Source organism: Xenopus laevis, chromosome 2L (assembly GCF_017654675.1).
Source record: "Xenopus laevis strain J_2021 chromosome 2L, Xenopus_laevis_v10.1, whole genome shotgun sequence".
NCBI lineage: Eukaryota > Metazoa > Chordata > Amphibia > Anura > Pipidae > Xenopus > Xenopus laevis.
The window spans coordinates 155,019,622-155,032,580 of NC_054373.1; the positions used below are offsets into that span (position 1 = coordinate 155,019,622).

Here is a 12,959-nt window from a genome sequence, read left to right on the forward strand (position 1 = left end):
TTTTTTTTTTACTATTCATTGGTTCATATCTGAGCTCCTCAACTCAACTCTTTTTTGGCTGCGATATTGATTAAACAAATAAACCAAATGTAACAATGGGAGCACCTTCCATTAAATAGTTTGCTGATACAAATTACCAGTGTGCTGGGTCAAGTAAATTACTAATAAACCAAAGGAGAGAAAAAGAATGACCCATTGCATTGCACCACCCCAGTATATAATTCAGAGATTCCCACCAACCAAACATTTCCAAGATAAAATGTAACTTTTATTAATAGGTTTATAAAATTATGCCCAAAAAAACAAAAAGGTTAAAACCTACATTTGGAGGGAAAGCTATACGGACTACAAAAGAGGCAGTTGGGTTCTGGCTATTATCTTAGACATCCACTCACTCCAGCTTTTATAGATTACTACCAGAGTGATCCTGGCCCCTCCGCCGCCTGAGCCCCTTGCAGTTGCTGCCGCCCCCCTTCCCACGTGCTCTCACCTTTTTGCACCGGAGGCGGTCTGGGGGGTCCACAAGGGCGTCAGAGAGGGCCAGGACGCTAGCGCAGAAAGCATAATTTAGCTCCTTGCGCTAGAAGAACCGAATTTCCGGTTTGAAAACCGTAAATTTGACTCTTAAAGTACCAGCAGCAGCATTTTTGCCGCCCCTAGTGGGGCGCTGCCGCCTGAGGTGAGATTCCCAACTCGCCTCATTGGCGAAGTGCCCCTGATTACTACTCAGCCAGAAAAGGTAAACTTTGATGTAAATGAGATATTTATACAGATAAGAAAAAAAGTGTAAAATCTACTCCTTTTCAGTTCTGGAGAAAAATAAATGCCATCTGGAAGATTATGTAAACTGAACTGCTGCAACCCTCTAATGCCCAATAGCCTTCAATAGAGAGATTGTATACCCTTTCTTTACGGTTAGCACTGGTAAGACATCCTTTTCAATGTGTCACCATTGTCCTATGCACAAATTCACAGAGAGCCCCAGTTCTTTTAGCTCATTAGATGAGCCGAGGATATCAGGGAATATGTGCTAGCCCCAAACTGCATAGTAATATGCAATACACTGCATTATAAATAGTGTCTCTATGCCTTAAAGGAATAGTTCAGTGTAAAAATAAAAACTGAGTAAATAGATAGGCTGTGCAAAATAATAAATGTTACTTATATAGTTAGTTAGGTAAAAATGTAATGTATAAAGGCTGGAGTGACTGGAAGTGTAACATAATAGCCAGAGCACTACTTCCTGCTTTTCAGCTCTCTTGGTTTCCACTGATTGGTCACCAGGCAGTAACCAGAGACTTGAGGGGGGCCTATGGGTCATATATGTTGCTTTTGAATCTAAACTGAATACGGAGGATCAATTGCATACACACTGAACAGTTAAGTCCCATGTGGCCCCCCCCTTCAAGTCGCCGACTAGCTTATAGAGTTATAGAGCTGAAAAGCAGAAAGTAGTGTTCTGGCTATTATGTTACACTTTCAGTCACTCCAGTCTTTATACATTACATTTTTTGCTAACTATTTATATTTTGCACAGCCTATTTATACAGTGTTTATTTTCACACTGAACTGTTCCTTTAAGTAAGCTACACTGTACTCATCTTGTTTGTCTTGTGTCCCCCAGTCTCTCAGCAGCCCCTTGTTTGAACCAAGTTGCTGAGTGACACTGGCTGATTCCGTGGAACGATCGCAAAAATGAAAATTTAATATAAGGCTCCTCATACTGAAGGAAGAAATGTTCTAAATACAATCAATTAAAAATTCTGCATTGTTTCTGAAATAATCAGTTGTATATTCACTATTCCTCTCTGAGCATCTCTTCATTCTCTCTTTATGCAGCAGTTGGGTGTCAGGCTTCCTTTCCTAGAAGATGAATTAGAGCTCACTCAAATAACCTATTCCAGTAAAAACAAAATAACTGCCTTTTGCACAAATACTGCATGTAGAGAGAGACAGGATTTCTGGTGATTTTTATAGTGAGCTGTAATACATCTAGGTAAAAAGGGCCCTCCTATAAGATATATTGGATCTAACTGTCAATGAATATCTGACACCCAACTCCTGAATGAAGACAGAATGAGGAGAAACAGATGCTGAGAGAGGAGCAGTGAAGATAAACTTGATTTCTGAAACTGTACTAACATTTTAATTGATTGTTTTTAGAAAACTTCTTATTTGATTATGCTGAAGCTTATATTACATTTTCGCAATAGTTCCCCTTTCTTAAGTTGAAATTGTTCAGGGGAAGGAGGCCCACAGTCCCAACCACCCAAAAAGTAAACAAAGTAACACCACCCTGCTAGTTACAGGTATAGGACCTGTTATTCTGAACGCTTGGGACCTGGGGTTTTCCGGATAAGGGTTTTTTTCTTAATTTGGGTCTCCAAATGTTAAGCCTACTAAAACATCAATAGGATAGTTTTGCCTTCAATTGGGATTCATTATATCTTAGTTGGGATCAAGTCCAAAGTACGGTTTTATTATTACAGAGAAAAGGGAAATACGGGTATGGGATCCAATATATGGAAACCAGGTATTCAGAGAGCTTTGAATTACAGAAAGGATGTCTCTCATGGACTCCTTTTTATCCAAAATAATCCAAATTTAAAAATTTTTCACTATCCCTTTAATTTGACAAATGAATGTTGAACCACAGTTTTAATACAGAAAACTCCCTGGGATTCTCTTTATCGTGCTTTTCATCCAGAAGAGAAGCACTTAAGATGGCTCTTTTTCCCATTCAAATGAATAAAAGGCCACAGAATTTATTTTGGTTGCTTTTCAGAAATGCACCAGCAGAGAAATCATTGTGTGCCATCAGGCTTAAGTGACAGAAAGCTAGATTCAAGGATTAATGATGGAAGGTTCATGTGTACCAGGAAATATGCATAGGCCATAATTCTTTCAATTTCCTCCAGAGCTACTTTCATTCACTATTTTTTTATATCATTATGGGAGAAAATGCAGCACCCATACTATACATCACTTATTCTTGATAGTAACAACCTCATTCAGCTATTTGTGGGCCACACTGCTGGTAAACAAGCCAACATCTGCTGGTAGATCATGGCCTACTCTTAAGCTCCCCATAGACGCGACGATTCTTCTTGGCGAACGACCGATTTTAGGGAAGTCCGACCAATCCTTCAAAATTATCGCGCAGTGAGTGGGATTTGAACGATCGTACATCTTACGATTTTTCGGCCGACATCTGTTGGGAAATTGATCGGCCAGGTCAAAAAATCTTTGTCTGTCCCAGTGCAATCTATCTATGTTTGCAGGGCCAAGCAGGCAGCTCCCCTTTGTTTTCCTGGCAAATTGGTCTTTTTAGTTGATGGTAAATTCGTAGGATCGTACGATCATTCTGAGAAGATCGTGGTCGCACGATCAGGATCTGATCTTTTAAAAATCTCAACATCTATGGCCAGCTTTAGTGCATCCACTGCAGCATACTGAATCTCTGTATACTTCTCCCAGCTGTCTGCATATACACGTACTTTGCTCTATCAATAAAACTATCATTCTTGAAAATTTTAAAATAGTAAATTAATCCTTTATTTGTTAGAAGCAGGTTAACAAAATAAAAAAGGACAGTGCATCCGAGGGAGTAAGTAGCATCGCTCTCGCTGTGTAAGTCTCGCCGTAATATTTAGAAATCATTCTTTGGTTACGTGGCAGCAACAAATAAATGTTGATCTTTACTCTAAAAAGACATTGCTCAGGCTGTCTTGGAATGGGACACATACATACAGCTCAGCCAGCAAGACTTCTTGGCATCATTAGTCACTGCTAGAGGAAGATGATGATGATTTCTGCAGAAGAGGAAGAAAACAAACTCAATAAAAGTCACCTAGTTTAACCTATCTTCCTTCACTCGTTTATATTTCACTGTATTCATAATCTGCTTGTTCTTTCTCAATATTGTCTAATTCAATCTTATCATCCTTCTTATTGTACATTTCCTCACCCTTCCATGCTTGTGGGATTTATGTGCTTTGTGTGCTTTCTTCATTTTCTTCTTCATTTTCTTGTCCATATGATGTCCAGGCATGAAAGGTCCTCCTGGCATTGCTGGATATCCTGGCATACCAGGATTGCATGGTCCAGAATGTGGTGGGTAAACAGGCTGGTGGCCAGGGTGTACTGGATGAGGCCCAGGATATGCAGGCTGCCCTGGAGGGTACACAGTCTGCCCTGGGGGGTAAACTGGCTGTCCAGGAGGATAAGCAGGCTGGCCAGGGTATGTGCCAGGGTATGCACCAGGAGGCACTGTACCAGGAGGGTACGCTGGGTTAGTTGCAGGTGGGTATCCTGTATTTGGTGGGTATGCTGCTCCTGGTTGACCTATTAATTAACAAAAAAAAGTCCGATTTAATCTATATATTTACAGAAAACTCAAAGAGGAAAAATAATGTTTAACCCTGAAATATCCAGTTTTAGCAATTTCAGTGTTTACTAAATATACTGGCAACACAGAGCCAGTAACGTTTGCTGATTCTGAATGGGAGCGATTTGTATTACTGGTTTAAAACCATTATGTCAGAAAACCCTAACGCAAAAAATAAATGTTAGCGTATGCAAGTTAACATTATATTTAGATCCCCTTTTATAGAATATGACCCTCCAATCTGGCCACCACATCAAAGTTGTATAGTGCTGTTTTAGCAAGGCTTAAAGGCATTCTGTCACGGGAAAACTGTTTTTTTTTTCTCCAAAATGCATCACAACTTGCAGTGCAGCAGTAAAGAGTGACTGAAGTTTATCAGAGTACTATAAGTCCCATGACTGGGGGCACCTGGGAAACTGACAACATGTCTAGCTCCATGTCAGATTTCAAATTTAAATAATGCAGGATTCAGGAGTGCTACTAACTGGAGTGATATCACCTCTTCCCTCCCCCCAGCAGCCTGTCTCAAAGCAGTTCCATCATGAAGTGCTGACTCTTTCTGAAAGTACAGGATCAGGAATAATGAGCTGAGAAGGCTGCCTACAAACCAATATTGCAGTTTTAAAAAAATCCATTTATTGGTTCAAGAATAAAACTGTGCATGCAATGTACACAGTGTAATTTAGTAGTAAAAACATAATCATTTAGTAGTAAAATCATAAAAATCACTACAGAATCCCTTTAACTGTTCAGATAAGGTACCCCTTAATTTAGCAACAAAATATAATTGGGCTTTGCCAGAAACACTTCGGGGGTTATTTACTTAACCTTGATTTTTTTTTCTGGTCGAGGTTTTTTGAAATTTCGAATTTTTCGAGATTTATTATATCCCGAAGCTGCTAAAACTCAGAATCCGCAAATCCACAATCTCAAACCTGTCAAGGTCATGTAGAAGTCAATGGCAGAGGTCCCTTTTATAATTTGAAGATATTGTGATCTGCACTGGGTTTCGTCCAATAATCTGAAATATTCTGGGTTTTCAGACGATAACCCAAAAAATCAAGTAATTTGGGCATCAAATCCAATAAAATTTGTGTGATTCGAACTTTCGCTCGATTTTATCAAGTTTTTCCCAACCCGACTCTCCAAACCACCCCCCCCCCCCGAGTTATTTTATTGATAAATAAGTTAAAATCCTGGATGGGAGTTTGGTCGAGCTTGCTTTACTAAAAATATGAGATAAATTTGAGTTTTAGTAAAAAAAAAAAAAAAAAACCCATTCGTATATGATAAATAAAAATGTATTTTTTAATTAATTTTTTTTATTTATAACTGCTCAGTTATTCTCCAGATTTTCCAAAAAACACCCACTCTGGTTTAAAGCCCACCCCTTTTCTACACTACTGCCCAAGACGTCTCCTGAGTTGACTCTATATAAATTCATTAATAATGCCAAATGTAATGTAAAGATGAATACCTTTGCACTACTGGCAAATTTGCAGATTACCTTTGCACAATTATACTTTCAACTGCCTTTGCAGGTAGTGGCCCCAAATTGTATACAAGTGTTACATACCTGGGACGTTTGGATTCCACATATTTTTCGAAAGATCTGGGTTTTCTAAATGGAAGATAAATTAGAAATTAATTTTTGTGCAAGTTGTTGCAAAACAGTAAATGCAAGATATCATTAGCTATAACTTAAAAGGAATTGTTATATATATATATATATCTATATATCTATATATCTATATATATATCTATATATATATCTATATATCTATATATATATATATATATATATATATATATATCTATATATATATATATATATATCTATATTTAGCAAAAATGTAATGTATAAAGTCTGGAGTGACTGGATGTCTAACATAACATTACATAACACTACTTACTGCTTTGCAGCTCTCTTGGTTTCCACTGATTGGTTACCAGGCAGTAACCAATCAGTAACTTGAGGGGGGTCACATGGGTCATAACTGTTGCTTTTGAATCTGAGCTGAATGCTGAGGATCAATTGCAAACTCACTGAACAGATATGTCCCATGTGACCCCCCTTCAATTCGCTGACTAACTCAGAGTTATAGAGCTGAAAAGCAGGAAGCAATGTTCTGGCTATTATGTTACACATCCAGTCATTCCAGACTTTATACATTACATTTTAACTAACTATATTAGATTTTTTTTTTATTTTGCAAAGCCTATTTATCCAGTTTTTATTTTCACATTGAAATGTTCCTTTAAGACAACTTCTGGAGACTCCATATATTTGTTCTTTCAAAGAGATACAGACACCAGAAATCTTTTTTTTTTCTTTGCATGCTCGAATGGACAGGTTCAGAAGGGGCAGTCAAGCTGGCAAGCAGTCAGGTTCATAAACTTCAAGTAACAATTACTTACAAAAGCAGACTTGTCAGTGAAAAATGATCAGCATTACCTTTAGGTAACTTAAGGGGTTATTTAAAAAAGGTTGAGTTTGTGAGTTTTTTCTACCTCGAATAAACTCACAGCTCAATTGTTTGCTTATTTATGAAAAATCCTGAATGTAAAAAACTGGATTGTATTGCAATTGGGGGAACTCGAATACCTCAATTTATCATGTTTATAAGCTAGAAAACCTCAAATTTATCGAGTCTTCATGCGCAAATCAGCATAAAAAAAAATCATGAAGACATCGTCAAGTGGTTAAAGGGGACCTATTACCTTAAAAAATAATTACAAATCCTATTTTATAATGTTAGTCAGTCAAGCTACATACATTTCACTTACACTATAAACATTATTGAAATCTTGCGTTTATTAGTCTTGGAATTCACAATCACAGCAGACAGGAAGGCGCCATTTTAAAGACGCTGTTATAAAGACAAGCTCTGCACCATCCCAAAATCTTGTTTATGAGCCAGAATGGGAGACCTTATACCCATGTCTATGCACTGGATACACAATTAGATGGTTAGGAGGGTGGGGGAATGTGGGGAGTGCAGTGAAATCTAGTAAATGCAGAATGAAAAGTGAAAGTAACTGCCTGCCCCGCCCATATGCCCGAAGCATAGAGGAAGGCCAGGTAATATATGATAGACAGCGGAGAATTTTAGAAGAGTTTATAACTGGAACAGATGTTTTAACAACAAAAAGAATTTGGGTTTCATGTTTAATCTGAAAAGGACTTTTATTATACAGCTTTTTATGTCTGGGTGACAGGTCCCCTTTACAAGGACCTCTGCCGCTGACTTTTACATGATCTCAACAGGTTTTAGCTGGAGTAATTTCCAATTCCAGCTTCAGGGCATAATAAATCCCCCCAAAAAAATTGTGAAACTACCCTCGAAAAACTAAAATTTTTAAAGAAAACACTACTCAACCGTTAATAAATAACCCCCTTAATGTACATTAAAATTTTTTTTTTTTTTTTTTTTACAGTTTTTTCAGTATGACAACTACAGTAACACTGTTTGAATAGGAATACATATAGTGTGTTGTTGTGTTCTAGCGGGCGGCTAATCTCCTGAAAATGCTTTCCCACCAGCAACTATGTAAATAGTTGGTGGAAAAACATGCTGAATTTTGTTTTTCCGAAGTTGCATCACGAGGAAACTTTGGGCGACTACAGAAAAATTAATAAAACATGTTTTCCCAAGATTTACATTATCGCCAGTAGGAGAGCATTTGCAGGAGATACTTCTTCAGCGGTAATGAAGCTTTATCACGGGCGACTAATCTCATTGTGTGCCAGTGCCCTTAGCCATTCTAAAGTCTTTAAAAAAAAAAGTGCTAACTTTGCAGTTTTGTACTTTAGATTATCAGTTTATTCAAATGTCAGTTTTTGAGCATTAGAACATTTTAGAGGTCATATAAGAACACAACCACAAGTGTGGGTGCTTAAACACAATGGAAAGTGCATATTTATGCAAATTTATTAGGCAAGTTGGATGCAAATGTCATTTTGGCTCCAGAAGTGATGCATCTGCACCTGTACAACTACCATGTAATTATTAGGAAACCACTGCATTGTGGGTAGAAAACATTGCACAGCTGCAATCACAGATGACCCCATGTGTATTGTACCTATACTGCTAGCAGTAGAAAAAAAAACGCTGTAAGTTTGGAAATTCAGTGAAAACCACCAAGTTTAGCCAAAGTGTACATGGTCTGGCAGTTTTGCATAGAAAGGCAGAGTTACCAGTTTTTAATGTTTCGAGGAGATTTTTTTTTTACGGGGCTGAATATCAGAAATGAAAATGCATACCTACAGTCTCCAACATACCTGGAGTATCCTAGGAGTGTGGGAAATCTATTTGTTCAGGAGAGATGTAAATTCATATTACAGAATATTGATATGGACTTGCCATGTAACCATGCCCACTGGTCAATTTTAAGTTGTCTGCAAGGTATATCATTGCGGTCTTTCTGCTGCACTTATTTTGTCTCCATTGATAATTCGTATGATTAAATATTTCAAATATTAACATACACATTCTTACACAATAAGGAAGCTGTCAGTGACTGCCTGTATGTGGGGTGTGGCTAGTACGTGTCTGGTAGGGTGAGATCAGTTTATACCTGAGTGGACCGGTAACCACATATAGTACCTGGCTGAAAATAAAGGTCAGGTGAGCTGGTAGCAGACTTAATGACATATTGAGTTGGAACCAAAGCCCTGTTAAGTGCAAGAATTGCTTGGGGTCCATTTGTATTTGACAGTCAAGTCATAGCATAAGACTAAGTCATCTTTAGTGGTGGTAGGGACAAAGATAAAACAAATTCCAACCTATGGGCATTTAGCTACTGCTGAAGTACAAAAACCCAGAGCCTGTCTACATGTGCTGAGACTATTTGGTTATGGGTTTGCCATTACAAAGAGTTTTACTGCTTATTTTTTCCTCCATCTTTCCCTACTATATGTATTCCATACTCATACTTCATGGACCTCCCATATATGTCTCTGGGAGACAAACTACATTAGCAGCGGAACAATAGAATAAGTTTGCCTTCCATCCCTCCTGCCCTGTTTCAAGAACTGGGTAAAAGTCTCCCCTAAATATAGTCCCTGACTGTTGCTGCTCAGGGACATATACTCTATATAGGCACCCAAGTCCCACTGGGCCCCGAGCAGTTGCTGGGTCTGTTACTCTATAGTTACACCAGTACTTTGCAGTAGAGTGCTGCCCGGATTGGATATCCAAGGAATACCCACAAAGTGCTCAGGTTTCAGGCAGAAAATCCTGATTTCCTGACATGCTGTGTACCCAGCTATGGTGTGGAGCTGGTCCCTCTTTACCCCCCCCCCCCCTGTGGTTTGGGCAAGTTTCTTTCCTTGTCCTGCTGAATTTACATTAGTTCCGGTCTACGTTGACATCACTTTTGATTTCACAGAACCCTGGTTGGAAGGTAAGTGAACTCTATGTGGACTGGGCAGTGGTCCTGGGTAGAGGGATGTATTGGGTGGTGGGTGTGGGCTTGTACAGGGCCCCAAAGTTTCTGATAGCGGCCCTGTATTGTGCCAATAGGATCGATACTATGCAAATGAGTTACTTAGGGACAGGCATACACAGTTCCCTTTAAAATCAAACTATAACTTCATAACAGATTGCTTTTTTTTTTATGGAATGGAGGAGCGGATCAGTGACCCCCTCTTCTACAGACAGGAAGTCCAAAGTTTTCTATCTGGTATGGGGCCATATTAACTATTAAAGGGGAACTCCACAAAAACATAACTGACAATTCCCTAAGCCTAGCCCCCTGCTCTCCTGCTGATCTGTCTGACTACTTTGCTGAGCTGTCTGACTACTGTTACTTTGTATCAACAGCCAGCTGTCCTTAGACTGCATCCTCCAAACCCCACAATTCCCTGCACGCGTGATTTCAAATAAGGAATGGAACATCACAGTGCAATGCATTGTGGGTTATGTAGTTCCTGCATGCGGTCTATAAGCTGTGGAAAAGTTGTTACAATTTGTAACATCAGTGTTTAGTCCCTCCTTCCCTGCCAGGATTTCAAATGATGCAGAAAGAGAAGAACTGTCAAACAGCTGGATTTCAGCATAGAAAATGGCATTGATTCATAAGTTTAGAAGAAACAGGTAACTGTGACGGGTATATTAGGCGTTTCAGTGTTATGTGGGCCTCTTTATCAAATTTTGGTTTGGAAGCCGTTGTTGAAACAATCCATTTTGGTTAAATGATTATATTTGGGAATCTGTCTCTGCCACTTTTTGCACAAGGTGAGATCAGATATGAAGCAGTGTGTGAGAATCATCCCTCTCTGGACCAGTGAAAAGCAAGAAATCATGGGAATGTAAATGGGCTGTGCTGGGAAGTGAGCAATATTCATTGAACATATAGAAAGTGTGGCTGGTAAAGGGGTTGCACTGACTAACACTGGCTGCTAGTGTCTCATGATCACACAGGAGGGCTCTGGAAGCAGCAGCTGATAGGTTACTGTATCTTATATAACATTATACATAGGGAACTAGCGAGCAGCGAAACAGCGCACATACCTGTAACACCTTCTTTCCTAGGAGCCTCTGTACTTCTTCCGGGAGACCTTGCACTGTTTATCTGCTCTTTAGCCCGGCCTAAATTATCTCCTAAGTGCCATTGGCTAGCGTTACCTTGCCCTTTCCTTATTGGACATCCTTACCAGTCCCGCCCCGCCCCCTGCGGACAGTGGCACAAGACACACCCGAAACAAAACCGCGACGTCATGAAAGCGTCCATATTCCCTGTGTGTGTTTGTGAAAGTTCTTTCCAAACGGGTACTAGTGACCACCGCTGCTAAAACCTCGCTTTCACCTTCTCTAAATTCCTCTATAACTGCGCTGTGGGGTTTTCTGGGATATACAATTAAAGTCGTAGTTCTCATTAGAATTGCAATAGTTTTCCATGCTTTTTTTTTTTTTTTTTTAAATGTTCCAGGGCTTGTAATTTCAACTCTTATCTGGTTGCTAAGGGTAGTGCCTGGGCTAAAGGGGAGGGGCCTGTGGCAAGCCACACCCTCTTAAAGACACCCCCCCACACACACACACATAAGGTTGCCACCTGTTTGGTTTTGACCTGAAAAGTTCGGTTTTTCCAAGGCCTGTTTGGGTCTCAACTTTCTGTTCAGTTTTCAGCCTTATGAAAACCGAACAGTAAATTGGTCAAATGAAAACCGATTAAATACCAAGATACCTACCTGGACATGGTTTAGTTATTATAAAGTTATTAAAGAAACAGAAATACTGTAAGAAAATGAATCAAAAATAAGAAATATTTTTTCTAAATGAGCGTTGCTGTATTTCAGAGCTTTCTGGATAACGGATTACTGTATAATAGATCCCATACCTGTAGTTAAAGGATTGGATTTACTCATCGGGCAGAATAGAGGTAGGGTTTCCAGCCATGTGGGATTCAACTGGACATCTTAGTTTGTAAAAGGGCTCTCTGTTCAAAACTTTCTTTCCCATTGAAAACATTGCGAAAACTGGACAGAAATCCATCCATGTCCATATAAGTGATACAATAACCCTGGGGATATATGAAATAATGGATGCGGACCGCATCAGAGCTCACCCGGTTTTCGTGTCCATCCAGACGCTGCACCATGCGAGACGCCGGCACCTCTTCGCCAGTATAACTATTCAGCAACTAAGAATCCCGCTACACAGGCGCGTGCTGGACATTCATGAGAGGGCACGAACAGTTTCTAACAAATTTCGGCTTTATTGTGCGCACATGCTAGTACAAAATAAGTGGCGGTGGGTGTCACCCCCACTTATTATGTACTATCATGTGTGCACATAAAGCTGAAATTTGGAAGAATCTGTTCGTGCCCTCTCATGAATGAGTCCAGCACAGCGCCTGTGTAGCGGGATTCTTAGTTGATGCAATAACCCTGACCCAGCATCAGGCCCGGACTGGCAATCTGTGTGTTCTGGCAAATGCCAGAGGGGCTGCTATAATGTATAGATATAGAAAGTCAGTATTTAGTGGGCTGGTGGGGGCTGTTTGGGCCTCTATGTGGGCCTCCGTGTACCTGAAATGCCAGGGCTTATTTTAATTCTCATTCCGGAGCTGCCCAGCGTCATAGCTCCACAACATCATTGTGCCTTCCTCTGATGTCATCATGCCCAAGCCAAGATCACTGCTCCACCCAATGCTATCTGCTACACCTAGGGTTGCCACTCGGCCGGTATTTTACTGGCCTAGCCGGTAAAACACCTGCCAAAGCCGGGGCCGGTATTACAAATTTACCGGCAATGTAGCTGCCTGTAAATTTGTAATACTTCTAACAAAAGCCCTCGGCCCGCCCCCAGCCCGCTCAAAATTGACCTTTTTTTGCTGTCTTCTAGCCAATTGCGCATTCATGTCCCGCCCCTTTACATCACGGCACGCCCCTTTCTACATCACTACCCACCCTCTTTTACATCACGGCCCATCTATTTTCTCCCGCCCCCACCACCAGCCGGTGAACATTTTATTAAAAGGTGACAACCCTAGCCACGCCCCAATTGTTTGGGTTTAGCCACCGGCAAAGGTGGCAATCCTACCCCCACAGCAGGTGACTTGCACCAAA

The 12,959-nt window shown here is 40.0% G+C and overlaps 1 protein-coding gene across 2 annotated transcripts; it reads right to left on the reverse strand.

Annotated features, from left to right (window-relative positions):
- Window positions 1-3,531: 3,531 nt before the first annotated feature.
- On the reverse strand, window positions 3,532-11,030 carry LOC100158333 (uncharacterized). 2 transcript variants are annotated; one of them, XM_018244685.2, is made up of 4 exons: window positions 10,903-11,030; window positions 5,964-6,008; window positions 3,968-4,344; window positions 3,532-3,812 (listed from the first exon to the last, which is right to left on the reverse strand). In XM_018244685.2, the coding sequence occupies exons 2-4, from the start codon at window positions 5,983-5,985 to the stop codon at window positions 3,780-3,782; spliced, it is 432 nt and encodes a 143-aa protein (XP_018100174.1). In that variant the 5' UTR covers window positions 5,986-6,008; window positions 10,903-11,030; the 3' UTR covers window positions 3,532-3,779. The 2 variants fall into 2 exon arrangements, with proteins under 2 accessions (XP_018100174.1, NP_001121251.1); NM_001127779.1 differs by lacking the exon at window positions 10,903-11,030 and having other exon boundaries at window positions 5,964-6,009.
- Between the last annotated feature and the right edge of the window lie 1,929 nt (window positions 11,031-12,959).